Consider the following 20646-nt stretch of genomic DNA (forward strand, 5'->3'; position numbering starts at 1 on the left):
CTGGACCACCTCGCAAGGCTGACAGGTGATGAGTTCTACTTTAGCTGCCCTACTTTCCAGAGGAACGAATGGGGGAGAAATGCTACTTTCCTGGAATTGATCAACGTTCCTTTAGAAATGGCTGTTGGCTACAGAAACCTTTGCATTTCCTACTAGCTGGTGAAACCATGAGGACCCCGAAAAGAGAAGAAATCCCACAAGCAAGGTGTTGCTCCTGCTTGGCAAAACAGCAAAAGTTTTGTTTGCTCCCTGGGCCAAGAGCCTGCTGTGTGTTTCTGGAGGCAACCTTAATTCTGGAATTAAGGTGGTGCGTGAGTGTGTGTGGCTGCGCAGCTAGAAGAGATTTCGGCACCCCAGATTCCCTGCCAGGCTGCCAGACGTGGTCATTTGCCGGTGGCTGGCAGTCAGTTGTTTGTTCTCTGGCTGAAACGCAAATGGGGATAACTCAGGAAGAACAGGGCACAGGTGGTCCCTCTGCTGGCTCTGCCAAGGGGTAGTCAGGTGGATAAGAGCACAGGATTCTCCTTCAAAGCAAGCCACCTCCATTCTCCCAAGGGGAACCCCTGGAAGACAATCCCAGCAGCTGAAAGCGGAGATCAAGGTCTCCATCACCCAGCAGCCTCTGAAAAGCCCTCCCGCCTTCCAGTATCCTTTGTCTCCTTGGATTCTGGTGGTAAACAGCTGCCTCCCAACCTTGCAGCCACGAATACCCAGCCTTGGGTGAGCCCTCTGGGAGTCACAGGCGAACAGGGACCTTGGTGCAAAGGGGGGGGCATCTTTTTATCTCACCATGGATGGCCCTGCCCTGCTTTGTCCACCCCAGAGGCGCTCTCCCCGGGCCCACCAGCCCCTGAACTTTGAAAATCGAGAATGGTGGAGACGCAAGAACAGGGAGGACACGGTTGGCGAGGTTTGCTGAATCTTTTCTGGCGAGGGGATGAAGGGGCTGGGTTTCTGCGGGGCGAGCAAGGAGGGAGATGTCCCTGCGTCCCCACATCCCGCTTCCAGATTAAGGTGTGGTGGGGGATCGAGACGGCCTCGGCTGGAGTCCAGATTTGTGGCTAGGCTGGGGCAGGGTTTTTGGCAACCAGTTAGCGCTATGTTTAACTACAAGCAAGAAATGACTTTTGAGAGAATTGATTTCAGTAACTTTTCAATTCTCCCAGACTGGGGCCGTGGCAGTTTTGATGGCAGATAGGTGGGAAGAAGAGAGAGAATTAAGGATGCAAGGGGATATCACAGCCCAGAAACATTCCCTATCCCAGCAGATCTGTGTTCGAAATCTAGAAAGACGGTGGCTTGCTAGAAAAGGCAGATAAGACACTGTCGCCCGGTGCCAATGCCTTTGCTTTGCACACCAAAGGTTCTGGGTTCAAGCAGTGGCACTGAAAGATGTACAAGATTTGGAAATCTGCTGCCAGTCAGAGTCAGCTCAGAACATATAATTAGATCCACAAGTTGCCTGGCCTGACTTTAGGTCTGCTTTCAGAATTCCCTGTTGTTTTAATGCTGGAGAATTTTGTACCTGTTCAGAGAGAACTGCTCCATCATTTTGGTGGGCATTGCAGGGACTGAAAAACTAGTACCATCTGGGCCTGGACTTCAACAAATCTTGCCCTGGTCTGCTAGGCAGTCCTATCGGTAGAGACAAGCTGTTGTTTTCCAGATGCCTCCAACGTGTTAAGTGATGCTTGGAACGGGGCCGGGAATGTTTAAGGCTAGAAAGGAGGCTGTGTATTTAATACGATGGATTGTAATTAAGCGAAAAAGAAACGGACAGACACAGAGGAGGGAGAAGCCACTTATAAAATGGCAAAACAAAGGGCGTTGATTTATGTCCATGTCACAAGGACTAGAAACTTAAAAAATAAATAAATGAATAAAGCGCAAGTTCCTCCTGAGCTGCTGCTTCCCCATCTCTGCTGTCGCGTCATAGGCTTTCAGTCCTTGGGGACAATTCTGTAATGCATCACGTCCTTGGAAAGTACTGTATAAATAGCAACAGTAATTCAAACGTCCTGTGGGATTTTATGCGCACCCCGCCCTGCTTCTTACTCTTGACTTCTTTCTTCCATTTTTACTCCAGTAACGGGCTTCAAGCGCTTTAGGGAACGGGGGCTTGAGGCTGCCAAGGGCCCCCGTCACATGTGCAGGATGCCCTGGCATTAATCTGCCGCACCTCCCTTGCTCTTCGGAGCCTCCTGGGCGACATTAATAAACATCGGACTCTTCCAGCAACTCAAGCAGGTAGCCATGGACAGAAAGGGGGAGCCGGGCCTGGCCTCGGACTGCCCAGTCTGCTGGAACGCTTATGACAACTTTTTCCGGACCCCCAAGCTGCTTCGGTGTGGTCACTCCTTCTGCATCGAGTGCCTGGCACATCTCAGCCTGGTCTCCCCAGCCCCAAACCAGCTGCCGTGCCCGCTTTGCCGCTGTCCGACCGTGCTGCTGGCCAACCAGCGGGTGACCGAGCTGCCCACAAACATTGCCGTCTTGCACTTAATGGGCTTGGAGCCCAACCACATCGTCCTGGAGGGCCGGCAACTCTACCTCAAGGAGCAGCGCAAGAGGAGGTACTTCCTGCGCCAGCCCAGGGTCTACACCCTGGACCTGGGCATGGAGACTGAGCTCAGCACCCACAGTCACCACGAGAGCCCCCCGCCGGTGACCCCCACCACCACCGCCGTGCCCGGGCACTCCCTCCTCCGGGAATGTGTCCGTAATCCTCAGCTTCGGATCTTCACCTACTTGATGGTCATTATCTTAAGTGTGACTTTACTGCTTATCTTCTCCATTTTCTGGACAAGACATTTCTTCTCAGGCATGGGGTGAGGGAAAGCCAGGGCTGAAAACCTGCTTTTGGTTTAATGTCGTGGGGGTTCTTTTTCAGGAGGGTCCTGGAAAAGGAGGAAGCTGGGAAGTGTTTTGGGAAGGTGGATGAAATGGCTTGGCTAGAGAGCCCGGCTTCTGAATGTGGTTGAGAGGAATCCAAGAAGGCAGGAGGGAGAAGGGCTAGGGTGGCACCTTGCCTGTGCCCAGAGCCTTGCCCATAAGGAGTGGGTGCTCCTCAGCAGGAAGAAATGCTGCATCACACTACGAAACATGTGAATGGCGCAGTTCTTGCTATACCGGTAGTCCTCGCTTAATGACAATTGGGACTGGAATTTTGGCTGCTAAGCAAAGCAGTCATTCAGCGAATCCGACCCGATTTCTTGACTTCTTTTCGCAGTGATCGTTAAGCGAATCACTGTGGGCATTAAGCAAACCACATGGTCATTAAGCGAATCACATGGTTCCCCATAAATTTGGCTTGCCAGAAGTCAGCCAGGAAGGTCAAAAATGGCGATCGCATGACCATGGGATGCTGCGATGGTCATAAATGCGAACCGGTTGCCAAGCACCCAAATCATGATCATAGGACCACACGGACACTGCAACCGTCGTTAAGTGTGAGGACCAGTCTCAAGTCGATTTTTTCAGCACCATCCTAAGTCCAAACCGTGACTAAATGAATGGTTGTTAAGTGAGGACTACCTGTACATACCTTCCAATCCAGAGCTCTTAAGAGTTCTGCCATTTAGCTCAGAGATCCGTGAATTGAGGGGGACAATTCCTTGCAAAGGACGCAAACCCACCCTCCCTTACCCTGATTAACACCCCCTGCAAAAACCCACAGAAACAGGAAAGAACAAGGAGAAGTTCTTAGGGAGGCGGGACAATACTTAACTGAGAGCCAAAAATTTGCCTTTGTGTTGAAGATGCAGGATTTGTGAATGCAAAAGCATGTGCGCGTGTGATAAACTGGGGGATCAAAGCAACCACGGAAAAGAAGCATTTAACTTTTTCCCCTGTTGGCTTCAGAGAAAAATAAGGGAAGAGGCATTCATCCGACACCGTAAACTGGTTTTCCCCGTGGTTAGGGTGCTTTTGGGGGGGGGGGGGCAGAACAGCCACGTTCTGCACACCTGGCCCATTTGGTGCCTGATTCAAAGAATCCAGCTAGGGGATAATTCAGCCGCTGCGCCGGTGCTGCCCCCGCGTAAAACCGAGGGGGTGAGAGTGGTAGGAAAGAACGCATCCTTGGTGCCAAACAGAGACTTTCTCCTCGTGTGGTTTCTTCTGAGCCAAGACAGGGAAGAGAAGGATCGGGCTGAAAACGATTGGGCTGTGAGCTCCAATCTCACGTTTCTCCCCAAACTGTGTAGCCTAGATCCATTTAGTTCCTGCGTTAAGGGAGAGAGCCAGCACGGAAAAGCCACGTGAACTTCTCAGCCGTTGTTTCGAGGTCCGCATCTCGTACGAGCAACGAAGCAAAGGCTTTCAGCTGCTGTTTGGTTGCCAAGCTGCGGCCATTCAGAGGGTGGATACCTTACTCAGAGGAGGCCGGATTGAGCCAAGGGAACGCCAGTTGCCAACCCTGCCTACAAAAGGCCCTGAGCAACAGCAACAACAACCAACAGCAGTATATACAGAAAGAGGACCCGTGAAGCGTTAGGTTTGGAATGTAAAGGAGCGTTCGGTTTGCTTATTGTCAAAGAAAGTGTTGCCGAGCTGTTAAGAGAGACAATCAAAGCAAATCGGGGACCAGAAGGCCTTTTGTTCAAGAAAAGGTGAAAACAAGAGTGGGCAAAATCCCCCTTCTCGGGGCTGGTTTAGATTTCGAGGGAGTGATCAGCCCTCAGCCCTGATGTGAGAAAGGGAGAGAGAAGAGAAAGGGCAAGGAAGTGTGTGTAAAGCAGGTGATAGAAAGAAGATGTGAAAAAATGGCAAGCAGTAAGGGATGGATGGATGGATGGAGGGAGGGAGGGAGGGAGGGAAAATATCCTGAGAGTGAATTAGAGAAGAAAGGAAGGAGGGAGGGAGGAGCACAAAGCAACCAAGAATGTGTGGGAAAAAGGGATGGATGGATGAAGCGTAGGAACACATAGTGACACCTATGACAGAAGTCTATAAATTTCTGCAAGGGGCAGAGAACGCCAATTATTACTGTGCACTGTGGGCTGCCCTAGAGAGGCAGCCGATTGGCTGAGTGTAAAAAGCTGCCCCATCTACAGTATTTTTGGCAGCTGGAAAAACTTGGTGGGGGGCAGCCTGCTCTTCATCCTGCCGCCTGAAACCAGCAGGTAAGAGCTGTGCACCATGGCTGGTGAGGATCCATCTCACCCAGGGCTATCTGGAAAACATCTCCCCACTTCAGGGGCCGCAGAAACGCAGCGGGGGGCAAGTGCAAATGGAAACACGGGGGGCGAACGGTGAAGGAAGAGAAGAAAGCTAGGAGGGGCCGTTCCTTGGAGTTTTGAATATGAGCTGTTGGGCATTAAATTAAAAGAGAAACCGCACGAGGAAACCAGTGGAGGCTCTGAAATGGAAGCAGCCATTTTGCTTTAATACGATTTTTTTTTTTTAAAAAAGTCTCTGCCCAACAGAGAAAAGGAACTCTGACCCCATTCCTAAAGACCCCTATTTGCAGGGGACCCCTAGGTCACCCAGGAGGGTGTGGGTCCAGGATCAGTACAAGCAGTGTAGCCAACCTTTATCACCCAGGCCGATGGGCTGTGTGTGTTTTTCAACAATTGCGAGAATCTGGAGTCCACCAGAAAGGGAAGGAGGAGTATAAAAAAATAAAGAGATTCTCAAATGAAAGGTTCCTCAGAGAACAGCAGCCAGCCCAGAGGAAGGGCCGTCTCCGGGCTCTGCGCGCCAGCTGCCGTCGGATTTCCCCAACAAACCTGGGTCCCCCCAGCAGGCGTCTTCCTTTGCTACAGGAGCCGGGAAGACCCCGCTGGTGGAAAGGCCTCGCTTACTCCGCCATCCAAAGCTTGAAGGTCCGGTCGTAAGAGCAGGTGGCAATCAGCTGCCCGTCCAGGGAGATGTCCAAGCCCATGACTTTGCCCTCGTGTCCCGCCAAGGTCTTCAGGGGGGACCAGCCAGGGTGGGTCCAGACCTTGGCGGTGTTGTCGTAGGCCCCGGTCAGCAGGAAGTTGCCGTGATTCGCTGGGAGGAGAGAAGCATAAAGGGAGGTGATCGAGAAGGGCTCAGAACTAGGGATAGCAACTGATCCCAGGAAAGAGGCGATAGCGGGGCCCTCTTCCAAGCTGCTAGAAACAGGGAATGGGAAGGAAGAGGAAAGAATGCATGAGAGGGGGGAAAACTTAGTGAGTGGGGGGCAGATGTGTTCCCCTGAGCCACAGCTAATCAAGTTGCTGAAAACCGGGGACAAAGTTTTCATCCATGCTGAGATAGGAAACTCTCAAAAGCAGCTAAGTTTTTTTTTTTAATCCATTCAATGTGTCTGAATCTCAGAGACTGCCTGGACAAGTCTCTGCGGTTTTCTTGGCAAGGCTTTTCAGAAGTGGTTTGCCATTGCCTCCTTCCTGGGGCTCAGAGAAGGTGACAGGCCCAAGGCCACCCAGCTAGCTTTGTGCCTAAGGTGGGACTAGAACTCAGGGTCTCCTGGTTTCTAGTCCAAAACTTTAAGCACGGCATGAAAAGGGGTATCTGGAAGGGATCTGCCATTATCTTTGGCTGAGAACCTTTTTCAACTTGAAGCTCAGCCCACAGCCTGACACTTCCAGGTGGTTCCCTTTCCAAGACCTAACCAGGTTTGATGTGACTGCTTAGCTTTTCTTAAGACCAGGCAAAGCTAGCTAGGCGATGCCCCTAGGGGAAAACTAAGTCGGCTGAATGAATGAATGAATGAATGAATGAATAAATAAGGAAAGCTGCTCCATTCCCCTCAAATCCTAGACCTACCCACAAAGTTGAGGCTTGAGTTTTAAAGCCCAGATGCTCAGCTCCTGCTGCAAGACCATTGCAGAGAGACTTACGTTCAAACTTCACTCCAGTCACCAGGTTCTGATGGGCAGGGATGGTGTAAATGCACCTCCTCTGGCGAAGATCCCAAACTTTACAGGTGTTGTCTCCACTGCCGGTAGCAATGTGGTACCTTCAAATGGTGGGGGGGGAGGAGGAGGACAGGTGAAACTGGTGTTTATACTCAGTAAGGGGAGAGGAAGGCACGTGCTGGCCAACGTAAGAGCGTACAAGCCATGCCAAGGTGGCAGTGTGGCTCTTACCCATTGGGGGAAAAGTTGACCCCGTAGATCTCTTTGAGATGACCTTCCAGGAACATGATACAGCGCCCGGTGCGCAGGTCCCATACACGGCCAAATGCATCAAGGCCGCTGGAAGAAACCGAAAGACGTCAAATAAATAGTTTTCCAAGGGGCACCTTCATCTACGGATGCCGCCAGCCAGAGATTCCCAGCACCGTTAAAGGGTAGCCAAAATAGTTTCTGAAAACCAAGACGGTGTCATCAAAACCACAGTGGGTCTGTGACAGAATCGTCTGCACAGGTCTGAGAGGTAAGGCTGAGCTGGCACAGCGCAGAGCCTTGGTTCTGCAAACTGAAGCCAGAACTGACAAAGCATAAAGGCCGATTAGCACAAGCTAAACCGGGAGAGGATCTGGTTACAACCTGCAGAGTTTAAAAAAAAAAAAAAATCACACAGGCAAATCTGAAGTTTTTCTCTTAAACCGTAACAAGGGACATCTTCATTTAAAAATGAAGCGTGGTAGCCAAGATTTTGTAACCGAGATATTAGGATTTCTACCCTGGGGGCATTCTTGTTTGCAAACGTTGTAAACTTAGGCCTAATCTTGTTCAGTTATTTATTACAGGTAGTCCTTGCTTAATGACCACAACGGGGACCAGAATTGTGGTTGCTAAACGAAGCTGTCATTAAGTGAATCTGACCCAATTTCATGACCCTTTCTGCAGTGGCCATTAAGTGAATCACTGTGGACACGTGGTTGTAAAGTGAATCACACGGTTCCCCCCTGCTTTTGCTTGCCAGAAGGTGGCTGGGAAGGTCGAAAATGGTGGTCATGTGATGGTCGCCAGTTTCTTCAGCACCCTTGTAAGTCTGAACTGTCACTAAACAAATGATTGTTAAGTGAGGACTACCTGTATATCAATTTATCTCACAACTGCGACCCTGGGTAACGAGCATAGGATTAAAACCCGACAGACAAAACAAAAGCAAAGCAAATAACAACAACAGTACAATCACAACACCCCAATCTTCTCAGGATACAACTTGTCAAGCCTCCCTGAAATGGGAACTGAAGGCTGGCATTAGGCAGCATCGTTCCTTGGTGTGGGAGCTCGCGTAGGACCCCCTTCTGCAAACGAATGCTTTTGCGCCGATGTTGACAGCTTACCCGGTGCCAGCGAGGGAGCCGTCAACGTGGAAGGCCATGTCGTAGACCCCTTTGCTGTGGCCCTCCTGGTGGAGAATCTCTTCCTGGGCTTCGAGGTCCCACAGACGCCAGGAGTGGTCGTAGCTACAGTGGGGGGGAAAGAAGGAAAATTAACCTGGCAGACGTCCTAGATGGCCAGCAGGTATTCTCTCATTTTAGGAAGGGGAGACACCTGGATGATAGGCGCCAGCCTTCCCCAACTTGCTGCCCTCTGGATGCGCTGAGTGCATCACAACTCCCAGAAGCCTCAGCCAGCTGGGGAATGCCTAGACAATTTCAATCCACTCACTTCAGCAAAGACAGTATGATCACGTGACTGTGGGGACGCTGCAACGGTTCTCAGTGCAAGGGCCGGTTGTGAATCATTTTTCGGCAGCTTCGTAAGTCTGAACCGTCGCTAAACAAATGGTCATTAAGTGAGGACTACCTGTACTATCTTCATTGTTCAGGGGGGGAGAGAGAGAGATCCTCTTACCATGTTGTGCCCAGGAATCTGCCAGAAGGATGCCACGCCACCCGGGCCACTCTCACAGTATGGCCTTCTATATCAGCCACTGGTTCATCACTGGAAGAAACCAAAACTGCCACATTCAGCATGAACTGAAATCACACCATGAAGGTGCAGAAGACGAGAAATGCAGGCGTGTGTGTGTGTGTCTGTGAGACGCAGCGTAATATGCTCAAAGTTCCCTCTGAATGTGGAATCTACCTCTGATTCCTGCAAGCGCGCAAACCTATCACACGTTTTAGCAAGCCTGAAATGGGTCTTTGCAAAAAGGGGTCCTGGGCAATGGTTCGCTGGCTGCAAAAATAGAGAAGCAGCTCAGGACGGTCCTTGCCTTTCCCGGGTGTCTGTTGGGAAGCAGCAGCTCCGGAAGATAAAGTTGGAGGCGCATTCCAAAGGGTTTGGAACAAGGAAAAACCCAGGGGCCGCAGCCAACCATGCAGCGTTAAGAGTCAGCTACGTGCCAACCTGCCACAGCACGTGCCCATCAAAATAGAACTCCATCGCATCTACAACACAAAGACCCTGCATGCAGAAGGGATTGGGTTCAGATCCCAGCTTTTGGGGTTAGAAGGTTCAAAACAATGGGAAAAAAATTCATCTGCCTGGAAAGACCCTTCCGTAAGGAACACCTGACCCCCCCAACAGCTGAGTCAGCAGGAATCTGGAAGTCATTTACAGTGCTAGAATGACTTCTCTCAGGTGTGCATCAGCCAGGATTTCTCAGCTGCCCTCTAAAGTTTGTGTCATCCAACTAACTTTGGGGCACCACTTTGAACAGAGTGCAATGGGCAATGATCAAGGGCAGAAAGGGAAGCTTTCCTACTAGCACAAATGACAACATGGGTTGGAGGAGGGTCAACAGAAATCCTTCCCTGCAGCAACACAATGACTCAGAGATAAACCTCTTCCTTCAAGGTCCCATTAGGCACAGAATGTGCTTTCTCTGCCTCTCCGGGCATCTCTGGACATGCCAAACACAAATTAAGTATAATCCTTAAGACTGTTGTTCAACTAAAACAATCCCACAGGCTTGGTGGAAGCAGGACTCTGGGACACTGTCAGCCAAGACCAGGCCACTATAAAATCAGAGGTAAAAAGGGGAAACAGCTGGAAATGTCCTGCAACCTCAGGGGGAAAATTGTGGGAGAGAATGAAGGGCAAAAGTTGGATCATAACAAGACTGAGATGCTTTCTGATTAATTTCTGTTGCCACCTGCAAAGGCAGGGCAGCTCCACTCCGATGTAGCTCCACTACAATTCCAATCAGCTGCACTCACGAGCCTATTCCATGGCGCCTAACGCTGGCTCAGCAGCATCTGAAGGGCTGAGAATTCTGGAATGCAAACTGAGATCATCAGCAGAATGTTGCAGCCACGCTTGATTCCTGCGGTGTGGATTTTAGTCTTCAATTATATTGGGGTGCACTTCCCGGGACTTAATGAATTTTGGGGAGTATACCTATTTTCAAGTATCAACGCTAGGAGTATCTGGCCTAATTTATGAATGCTTTGTTTCATGCAAGGATTTTTTTTTTCTTGCTTACTCCAGCCTTCTTTTTCCTTAATCGCTTGTGCTGACCACTAAATTTGGGGCACAGGCTTTGAAAAGCAAGTCAACCTTTCCTTACCAGCAAAACTGGGGGTCTGTCAGAAACGGCAAATAAGAAAGAAATCCGCTTGTACCTTTCTAGACTCCAGAGCTTGACAGAGCCATCGGCTGCGCAGGATGCCAGATTTACATCCTTCTTGTCTAATGAGATGGTTGCTTTGGGGTGGAAGACGATTGCCCCGACGTTCGTATTATGCCCTTAGGAGGGGTGAGAAAGCCTGCCAATTAGAACCAGCCTACCCCTGAACTAGGCTCTGTTTTCTTAATAAATCTTCAATATGGCTGCAGAAATTCACCACATGCTGGGTGAATCCCAGCTTCCGCCCCTGGCTCTTGGAAGTCAGGTCTGGGAAAGAATCCAGCTTGGAACCCTGAAGATCTTCTAACACCTCTCAGACAAAGAGAGATCTGACATCCACTGACAAAGGGGGCCTTACAGAAACCGATGAACCGTAACTCCCAATCCCGAGGGCTGGAGTTCAACAGCATCAAACAAGCTTGAAGGCCAGGAAAAGCAAGCTGGGTTGTGGGTGGGTGGGGGGAGATACGGTACCTCGCAAAGTGAGGATGAGTTTGCAGTCTGGCACCGACCATAACTTGCAGAGGCCGCTCCTGAGGACAGAAAGAAAGGAGACCACAAGGAAAAAGGTTACTCGGGCGTTTTATTCTTTTACAACCCTTGTAGGATTGGGGATAAAGCCTGATGGGACACAGTGCCGCCTGGGGAACGCCCCTGAACCTGCCGTAGCTCAGCTTCGATCTGCATCTTGCATCGCACCCAAAAGCCAACTTACTCCTCACCCAGCTCCCAAGCAGAGGGGTCATCCAAGTATATCAGGACACGCCCATCACCGTCCCAGCTGCTGGATTCTGTATCAGCTGTAGCTTCCGAGTGTTCTTCAAGGGCAGACCCGTGTAAAGGGTCTTACAGTAGTGCAAGTGAGAGTGCACTCAGGCATGAGGGACTGTGAGCAGGGCTTCCTGATCTGGGAGCAGAAGATGTAACTGCACAAGAGCCTCCCTGGCCCTCTTCATGCAGGAGCTGAGAGTCTAGGAGAACCTCTATGTTGAAGACCATTTCTGAGTGGGGCTGTTCGACCCCATTCAGAGTCCAGGATGGAATTTCCTTGGAATCGTTAGGCCCACAAACTCCAAACTGCTGCATCAGGGAGAGATTCAGACAGCCTGTTCCTTCCCATCTAAACCCTGACAGCCTCTAGGTCAGTGTTTCGCAATCTTGGTAACTTTAAGATGGGTGGACTTCAACTCCCAGAACTCCCCAGCCAGCCAAGCTGGCTGGGGAGTTCTGGGAGTTGAAGTCCACCCATCTTAAAGTTGTCAAGGTTGAGAAACACTGCTCTGGGGGCTGGGCAGGCATTTCCATCCCATCACTGTCCAGCCTAGGGATGAGATGTGTAGCTGGTTATTGTCAGCGTATTGGTGACAGTAGACCCTGAGCCAGTAAACGACCTTTCCCAGCAGCTTCATGCAGATGTGAAAAGGCTCAGAGAGATCCCTGAGGCACTCCGCAGAATAAAGGTCTCCAGGCAGATCTCTCCTTTCCCACCTCCACCGATGGAAACACCTCTTTAGGAAGAAGAACCATTACAAAGCAGTAGTCCCCACTCCAATCGCCAGAGACGGCTCAGCAGGAATACCACCGATAAAGAGTCCTCCAGAACCTATGTTTCATTTATAGAGTCTCTAAATTATTCAGGCCCAATATATCGGAAAGCCAACCTCTGCATATGAAATGGTTCTTCAGCAGAGAGTCCCTCAATTTTTTCCTTAAGGCTAAGCATTCAAGGCCACTAATAATGCGATAATCCCTTAAAATAAAGATTAACTACAACTAGAGAGCAACTCCACGCACAGATCATTAATGTGTGAACCACCTAAAAAAAAAAAAGCCGGGTAATCTTAAATTAACAAGCCCTATCACCTGCAGATTTAAAAACACCAGTTTTTTTTTAAGCTGGATGCTCCCTTCAACCACCCTTCTGCCCTCTCCTGCATGAGATGACCACAAAAGACAACCAACCCTTCTTACCAGCAGGCTGTGGCCAGGAGCTTGGAGTTGGAACTAAAATGGCAGTAAGAGATGGGACGGTCATCCCCGATTTGGCTGCAGAAGTTATTCAGAGACTGGAAATGAAACCACATCAAAAGAAGTAAGCTGCCAAGCATTTCAAAAGGGTTTAAAAGAAGAGGGGGGTTCACCTGTTGGAGCATAGAAGTTTCTAGTTTTATACAGACTGGATTCATCACTGAGCTCACATACGGTGTGGTAATTGGCTTAGCGAGTTGTGCAAACTCACAACTATTAGGATCTGCTCAACAGGCGATGGTCCAAAGAAACCAGGGTTTAGGATGATAACGTGAGCCCACTTATGGAGTTCCAAAAACCGGCTCAATAGAATACTTTATTGGCCAAGCATGATTAGACATACAAGGAATTTGACTTTGGTGCAAGAGCTCCCAATATATTTACATAACATCAAAAATAAACAACAGTAAAGTAATAATGTTATTTACTAAAACTATACAATCAAGGAAGAAAAAAAATTGAAGGAAAGTAATACTACAGCTATTCACTAACACGCTCATATTTAAAGGGAGAATTAACTCTAAGAATTAACTCTAATTAACTCAACTACTCTAAGCCCAGCTTGCTCTAACCAGCAGCCGCTTTTCCAATCTCCGGAAAAGGTTTTGCTGCGTTTGCTTTTTTTTTTCAGCCAAAAAGGCCACTGACCAAACATGTAATATTTAGCATGCGAAGCAGATCTAGTCACACAAAGCGTCCCTATTTCCGGAGGGCCCCTTTAAGGGGGAGATGGGTGGCGATAGAAATGTGAATGAATGAATGAATGAATGAATGAATGAATGAATGAATGAATTTCAAGCTGCAAATCTCTGACCTGAAGCTTGGCAGAGAGAATCCTACCCACCCTCAAAGATTTGTGAAGCTCTTGTTTCTGGGATGTCCGTGTGGCCTCGGGGACCTCCTTGAACAAGCGAGCTTCGTCCAGTCGCTTCACCGCCCTAGGCAAGAACACAGACAGACCTGTTATGTCCTCCAACTTGTGCAATTTACCTCCTGGTGCGAAGCTGGAAGACCTCATCTTCCACTACTCTTGTTACAGACCACAAGACATACCTAGGTTTTTTTGCAAAAGCTCTCTAAAATATATTTTTGCCTTTACCTTGTTTCATGTTTACTGGAATCCCCAAAGTTTTTTTTAAAAAAGGATTGATATCAGAGTATTTGTGTTGATGCTGCAAGAAATTTGACTCACGTTCCTTTACCGCTGCTTTTTTGGTTTCAAGCCATTACACACATTAATACAACTTTGTATTACCCAGCAAAAATGTCACAAAACGGGATCACGTGACCAAAGGACGCTGCAACTGGTTGTGAAGGTGTCGGCTGCCAAGTGCCCAAATTGCGATCATGTGACCACAGGGGTGGTGCGACGGTTTGCGACGGTTGTTAAGTGTGAGTACAGGTTGTAAAGCACTTTTTCTGAGGCCATTGTAACTTTGGACCGTCATTAAACAAACGGTTGTTAAGCAAGGACTACCTATAATACTGTACATTAAACAGTGTTGGCTGGGGAATTCTGGGAGTTGAAGTCTACGCCTCTTAAATTTGCTGAGGTTTAGAAACACTGCGTTACAGGACTAAACTGGTGGTATATTAATATTACATGGATCTTTTTCTTTTTCCTCAAGACTCAGCTCATTTCCATCACTCTTATCTCTATTTTTTAATTGAATTATCACTGGTCTATCATTTTTGTCTTGGCTTGTAAAATTTCACTAACAGCCTTACCGAGGAAGAGAGTAGTTTGCAATCCAGAGTCTGGCTGTCTTCAGGGTACTCGGCCCTTCGTGGTACCAAGTCTGCTGATACTAAGAGAGATAAACCACAAAAAGGAGTGAAGACGCATAGCCAACCTCTCTTTTCACAAGTGACGTGATGCATAATGTATTTTCCAGGAAGGATTCTTATGTATCTCCATCATCGCTGAGTTATGAGTCATTTCCTTCCACGGTTGAGTTTGATTTGGGGTACTGAGCCTCTAGCTCCTCTACTTGCTATTGATTTATGCACAAATCAAAACCATTGGTCACCTTTGTTTCAAAGCGACTGTTCTTTTGTTTACGTGTTTGACATAATGGAAGTCCAGCCCAAGAGGAGACAAAGAGCATTGGAAGAGATTCAAGTGCTTCCCTTAAGCATGAACGACAGAAGCTGCTTAACACACTCACCTCTTCTTTTGCCTTCTTGGATTTTTCATCGTCTTTCTTGGTTTTCTTCAAGGCATCAGGGCCAACTACCGAGAGGATATTACGTAGCCTACCGAGAAGTAAAAGGCACCGTGAAAATGCTTTTAGTCTGGGAAAGGCAAGGAGAGTCAGTCAAATGCAAACATCTACAGGTAGTCCTCACTTAATGACCACAATTGGGACTGGAATTTTGGTTGCTATGTGAAGCAGTCATTAAGTGAATCAACCTGGTTTTATGACCTTTTTTATGGCAGCCATTAAGCGAATCATTGTGGGCGTTAAGCAAACCATGTGGGCGTTAAGTGAATCACGCAGTTCCCCACTGATTTTGCTTGCCAGAAGCCGGCTGGGCACATCGAAAATAGCAATCACCTGACCACAGGGCACTGCGACGAACCAGTTGCCAAGTGCCCAAATTGTGATCACGTGATCAGGGGATGCTGCGACAGTTGTAAGTGTGAGGACTGGTCACATCAGTTTTTCCAGTAAGGCCAAACCGTCACTAAGTGAATGATTGTGAAGTGGTGACCTGTACTCTCACCTCTCCCTCCTTTCTGCAGGGCCTTCTCCAAAAAGCGTGATAGGTTCTCCAAGCGCTCGTAAGCAGGCCTTGACTTCAGAGTCATCGGTGGAAACGTTGATTTGCCTGGCTCGTTTCCGGCGCTCAAATTCAGCCAGTACTTCTGCCTGACGTTCACTGATGTGGTCTTCCAGGTCAAAAACTTCACCTAGCCATAGAAGAAATCCAACAGGTTACTTTAGGAGATTAAAACATTTATAGGCCACCTGCTCTACATAATTCTAGGCAGCAGTTATAGCTATTGCAGTCCAACCTGGAGCCCAGAATATTTTGTTGTTTATTCATTCAGTCGCTTCCGACTCTTTGTGACTTCATGGACCAGCCCACGTCAGAGCTTCCTGTCGGTCGTCGCCACCCCCAGCTCCCCCAGGGACGAGTCCATCACCTCCAGAATATCATCCATCCACCTTGCCCTTGGTCGGCCCCTCTTCTTTTTGCCCTCCATTCTCCCCAGCATCAGCATCTTCTCCAGGGTGTCCTGTCTTCTCATTATGTGGCCAAAGTACTTCAGTTTTGCCTTTAATATCGTTCCCTCAAGTGAGCAGTCTGGCTTTATTTCCTGGAGGATGGACTGGTTGGATCTTCTTGCAGTCCAAGGCACTCTCAGAATTTTCCTCCAACACCACAGTCCAAAAGCATCGATCTTCCTTCTCTCAGCCTTCCTTACGGTCCAGCTCTCGCAGCCATATGTTACTATGGGGAACACCATTGCTTTAACTGTGCGGACCTTTGTTGTCAGTGTGATGTCTCTGCTCTTACCTATGTTATCGAGATTGGTCATTGCTCTTCTCCCAAGGGCCCAGAATATATTTTACCCCAATTTTACGATCACAAAATAAGGTACTAGGTTCAACTGGCTCCACTGCAAAGGATCAAGGAGCAGAGCACAATTAACCCAATGCTTGTGATAAAAGCAATGCCTCCTCATTCTACTGCTCCAGGGCAAGATAAGGCTTCAGCTCATACCTTCATTTTATGTATGGGTTCTTAATAGTAATTGTTGGGTGGATGCCATTAGGACCCAGAAAGCTATAACTATGTAGCCTTTCACGATGTTCTAAAATATTATTATTACTAGGTTTTTATCCCACCTTTTTTGAATATTCGGTCATCTTGATATATCTCAAGATGTATCTTCTCTTGTTGCATCAATTTGCTTTAGTTATTTATCTGGCCAACATCAAACTTAAATATCTATCCAGCTGTGTATCTCCTGTAATATAGACAGATCCAAAGGAGGGGGGGGAAAACCCAAAACCGTGTTGCTCTCCTGTCTACCGGGCATCTTCTTACCGGTGGAGATGTTGATGTTGCCGGCCTCAATGGCTGCTTTGACGGCATCTTTGCCCATCATCCCCGACTCCCCCTTCAGGATGCGTTCGCGCTCCTTCTCCTCCAGGCTCCCGTAGAAAATGGGGGCCTTCTTAGCAGGAGGGGCATCTCCTTCGTCGGAAGCCTTCGCCTTCATCCCCTGCAAGAAAAGTTAAGGAGGCGGATGATGGGAGCTGTAGTCCACCCTTCTTAGGAGCCGCCTCCTCGTCCTGATTCAGGAAGCTGGCGGGGAATGAGGGGGGCTGTATTACTGCGCCGCCGGAACGACGCTTTCATCCAACGGGGCCGCTAATGGCACTGGCTGTGGCCGATAGGCATTGTAGTCCACCGTTTGAAAAGTACCGGTTGGAGGGAAGGGAGGACAACGGAGGGAGACGGAGCTCCCTCAGCGTCAAGTTTAAACAGCCCGGGCCCAGCCCAGGCGCGTCCCCGGTCCTTACTCACCGCGGAGCTCCGCGTCGCGGCCATAGCGCCCCTCGCAGCCGGTCCAGCAGCACAGCGGGGTCTCCCGAAGCACTTCCGGAGCAGTGACCCGCCCGGCGGAGCGCCTGAGCCAACGGCGCCTGCGCAGGCCGTTCTGGAGAGCCGGCCGCTCTAGGCGGGCGCAGACTCTGTGAGCCGCTTCTCGCGAGCGTTTCCGGGATGCCGGCTTGAAAGGAGCCGGTGCGCATGCGCGCCTGAGGAGCCGCGGAAGGGTCGGGTGGGACGATGCTGCGGCGGAAGCCGACCCGGCTGGAGCTGAAGCTGGACGACATCGAGGAGTTTGAGGGGGCCCGCAAGGAGCTGGAGGTAGGTGGGGGGCTGGCTGGGAGTCCCCGGCCGGAGAGGGGGGCGCTGCTCGTGCTGCTTTAAAAACTGCCCCCGGGAGCACTCTGCCCATGTTCAGAGGCACTCTCCCCGAGGCCAATGCTTGAGTGATTTTAAGGAAATGAAAAGCAGCTTTGCTTTATAGCGAACACGCCCGCCCTGATGATCTAGAAATATTCTGCACATGGTCAGAGGCAGCCGTTCCCCAAGAATCTGCAGGTTTTGGAAAACAGAAACATTCCGGCTAAAATTTTAAGCCCCTTTCCTGGAGAAGAAAGCTGATGAACGCAGGACTAAGATTTAGCACGCGTTAGGATCGGGCTGGTTGTTTTTAGTTTGGCAGTATGTACTGAAATGGATAAGGACTAGTGAAAGTCGTTTGATCCGTTCTGGCGTTGCTCGTCGTGAATAAGATCACCGCCTTTTACAGCCTTGTGCCTTCTATTGCTGAGTTTGAAGCAGAAATTGAAATCAAGGTTTTTCACTTTAGGAGAAGGTCCGTTGTTGATGGAATATCTATCACTACCAGCAAGGGAAATAACAACAACAACAGTAAATTAAATTTATATAGTGGCCGACTCCCAGCAACTCTTAACAAGTATTTCCTGCACTATCTGCATGTGTGTGTGTATGTGTATACAGGGCATACCAAAAGTCAGGCCCTATAAACAACGTATTCTATAAATTACATTAAATGTTCAAATTGGTTGCCACTTTCTTTTAAACTTTTCCTTCCTCATTTGATGCATGACCTCTGAACATTCCCCTAAGTATGGTAAGATAAGGGACGTGGTGGCGCTGCGGGTTAAACCGCTGAGCTGCTGAGCCTGCCGATCGGAAGGTCGGCGGTTCGAATCCGCCTGACGGGGTGAGCTCCCGCTGCTAGTCCCAGCTCCTGCCAACCGAGCAGTTCGAAAACATGCAAATGTGAGTAGATTAATAGGTACTGCTTTGGCAGGCAGGTAACGGCGTTCCGTGTAGTCATGCCGGCCACATGACCACGGAGGAAGTGTCTACGGACAAACGCCGGCTCTTCGGCTTTGAAATGGAGATGAGCACCGCCCCCTAGAGTCGGACACGACTGGACTTAATGTCAAGGGAAACCTTTACCTTTACTATGGTAAGATACTCCCTGGGGAAAAAAATTAATAAAGCATATTGTCATTTGCCCTTTGTATCCATGAGGATAGATGGCGGTTCATATTTTAAATATTAATCTGCTTTCATATATCGACAGAGTTTTCTTTTTGAACGAGCTGTTGGTTATATACTGCAGGAACTGAAATGAATGTTTATATTTGTCCTGTGCCGCTGAAGGCAAAGTGGGATTGGAAGAGGTTCTTTGTTGCAAACATAATGATTGCCAAATAATGTAGAAATTGACCTTAAGATAGTTTTTGAAAGCAAAGACGGAGTAGCTGTTTGCCAGGCTGACTGCACTGAATACAAGTTAAGACTGTATTGTCCATGGCCTATTCTGATCCTGTGAAGCATTTATTTCTGAATTTTTCCTCTTTCTGGGCCATTCCCAAAGCATTTGATTATTTATTAATTTTTTACCTCTCTGGCCGTGCTAAAACGTTCCGTGTCGAGGGGGAACGGATGCAGCTGGGCTTCCTGAAGTATCTGCACCTTTCTGTCTTTGCAGACTCATAAAAAGCAGCATGAAGAGGTGGACATGGTGGGAGCCAATGATGGCGAGGGGGCCCTGGCACTGAATCCCGATCACAAGAGCTGGGAGCAGGTGATCCATGACCGGATTGGCTACAAACTGCAGCCTAAAACCAGCAACCGTTCATCTCAGTTTGGGAACTTTGAATTCTAGAGCGACGGGGGCGGGGGGGGACACACGACCCTCGTCATGCCGCTGCCTCTGGGCGAAACACGTTTGTGGGGGATTATGCGGAGCTGATTTAGGACAAGGACGGCACAGGGACTGCAAGGATTTTAGAAGATGAAAGCTTTGCTATTCTCTAAGAAAGAGACTGGATCCCTTTTTTCCCTCGAAGGCTGCTTTCGCACAACCTCCTGCCCTGTGTACCTTTAATAACCTCCCGTTTGCAACAGAGGGCTTAAATCTTACAACAGTAATAGAAAAGGTGCTGGCCTGGCCTGGCCTCTGTGTGCAAATGGTTTCAGATTTCACTGTTAATGCCGCTGGGAGTTTTGCATGGTGTAGCCCTCCCCAATCTGGAAAAGTTTTATTTCTGCAGCACCGCCGGCCGGGGGAAAGCGGGGCAGAGCCTCCTCCCTCCAGTCACTTTAACAAGGATGAACTTCCAGGCTCACCTCTTCCTAGACCTGCGTTTGCGGCTTAAATTAGCTTGTTTTCCTCTCTGCGTTGTACCCCTTTCTAACGTTTAAGACATTAAATTGTGAGCTACTCTTCGGATAGTGCTCTGGGGCTGGGTGCATGCCAGCCAGTTGCTCCAGTTTGTGAATTGACACAAGTAGGAGAAATGGCTATTGCCGTTGGAAAGGGGGTGGGGGGAAAAAGCAGAATCTAGCTGATGGGTTGAATCTTTTTATTCTACTTAACCACACAGGGCAGCTTGTAAACATATCATGCGTCCGTCATTTTCTGTTAAGACACCCTGTGCTTTAGTACTTACAACAGCGTAATCATTAGTATTCACATAACAATAGTTAATGGATACACTTCCATCAGCTTGGAATTCAAAGGAGACATCCTGTGTGGTACTATACAGCCTGGAGAAGCAATACAGCTAAGGCACCATTTTTTCATGGATACACTGTGAGTAGGGAAGGGAGGAGGGACACCAGAATAACAACATCCTTATGGAAGAACAATACTGAGTGATGGTCAGCTGCAAATGAGACCAGGTTTTCTGTCCACAAATGTAAGTAAGACAAAGATGCTGGCAGGTGACTTTTTTTTTTTTTTGCCTTCCCCTCAAATATACAAGGAAAGCATCCAATTGCTAAAGCTGGAACTGTCAAATGAGCCTTAAATCTTTATATGGCTAGGTTCACATCTTAATATTAACCAAGAAGCCACTCCTTTTTCTGTGTTTACACAATATTTTGGATAAAAGTACAGGAGCTCCTTGCTGAACGACCACAACTGGGACCAGAATTTAGGTTGCTAAGCAATGCGGTTGTTAAGCGGATCCAGACCTGATTTTACGACCATTTTTGCAGTGGTGGTGAAGCAAATCACGCGGTTCCCTGTTGATTTTGCTTCTCAGAAACCAGCGGGGAAGTCGAAAATGGTGACTGTGGGATGCTGCCACT

The 20646-nt window shown here is 48.8% G+C and overlaps 3 protein-coding genes across 3 annotated transcripts; 2 read left to right on the forward strand and 1 right to left on the reverse strand.

Moving 5' to 3' along the window:
- Positions 1-2218: 2218 nt before the first annotated feature.
- RNF183 (ring finger protein 183) lies at positions 2219-2895 on the forward strand. The gene has a single exon (XM_063316373.1). The coding sequence runs from the start codon at positions 2254-2256 to the stop codon at positions 2830-2832; it is 579 nt and encodes a 192-aa protein (XP_063172443.1). The 5' UTR covers positions 2219-2253; the 3' UTR covers positions 2833-2895.
- Positions 2896-5365: 2470 nt separating this feature from the next.
- PRPF4 (pre-mRNA splicing tri-snRNP complex factor PRPF4) lies at positions 5366-17112 on the reverse strand. Its single transcript, XM_063316133.1, has 14 exons — positions 17029-17112; positions 16546-16723; positions 15214-15400; positions 14655-14742; positions 14215-14294; positions 13331-13424; positions 12430-12524; positions 10933-10991; positions 10454-10577; positions 8739-8828; positions 8225-8347; positions 7077-7184; positions 6828-6946; positions 5366-5994 (listed from the first exon to the last, which is right to left on the reverse strand). Exons 1-14 carry the CDS (start codon positions 17050-17052, stop codon positions 5801-5803), a joined length of 1563 nt encoding a protein of 520 aa, XP_063172203.1. The 5' UTR covers positions 17053-17112; the 3' UTR covers positions 5366-5800.
- Positions 17113-17249: 137 nt separating this feature from the next.
- CDC26 (cell division cycle 26) lies at positions 17250-19704 on the forward strand. Its single transcript, XM_063316410.1, has 2 exons — positions 17250-17373; positions 19040-19704. The coding sequence occupies exons 1-2, from the start codon at positions 17293-17295 to the stop codon at positions 19214-19216; spliced, it is 258 nt and encodes an 85-aa protein (XP_063172480.1). The 5' UTR covers positions 17250-17292; the 3' UTR covers positions 19217-19704.
- Positions 19705-20646: the final 942 nt, after the last annotated feature.

Source organism: Candoia aspera, chromosome 16 (assembly GCF_035149785.1).
Source record: "Candoia aspera isolate rCanAsp1 chromosome 16, rCanAsp1.hap2, whole genome shotgun sequence".
Classification (NCBI taxonomy): Eukaryota; Metazoa; Chordata; class Lepidosauria; order Squamata; family Boidae; genus Candoia; species Candoia aspera.

Excerpts from the sequence above, each read along its gene's own strand:
- CDC26 (XM_063316410.1), top strand. The coding sequence starts at position 17,293 with ATGCTGCGGCGGAAGCCGACCCGGCTGGAGCTGAAGCTGGACGACATC. Across the intron at positions 17,374-19,039 it reads GGGCCCGCAAGGAGCTGGAG|ACTCATAAAAAGCAGCATGA; the intron begins GTAGGTGGGGGG and ends CTGTCTTTGCAG.
- PRPF4 (XM_063316133.1), bottom strand. The coding sequence starts at position 17,052 with ATGGCCGCGACGCGGAGCTCCGCG. Across the intron at positions 14,295-14,654 it reads CCAAGAAGGCAAAAGAAGAG|TATCAGCAGACTTGGTACCA; the intron begins GTGAGTGTGTTA and ends TATCTCTCTTAG. Across the intron at positions 13,425-14,214 it reads GCAAACTACTCTCTTCCTCG|GGCGGTGAAGCGACTGGACG; the intron begins GTAAGGCTGTTA and ends GTTCTTGCCTAG.
- RNF183 (XM_063316373.1), top strand. The coding sequence starts at position 2,254 with ATGGACAGAAAGGGGGAGCCGGGCCTGGCCTCGGACTGCCCAGTCTGC.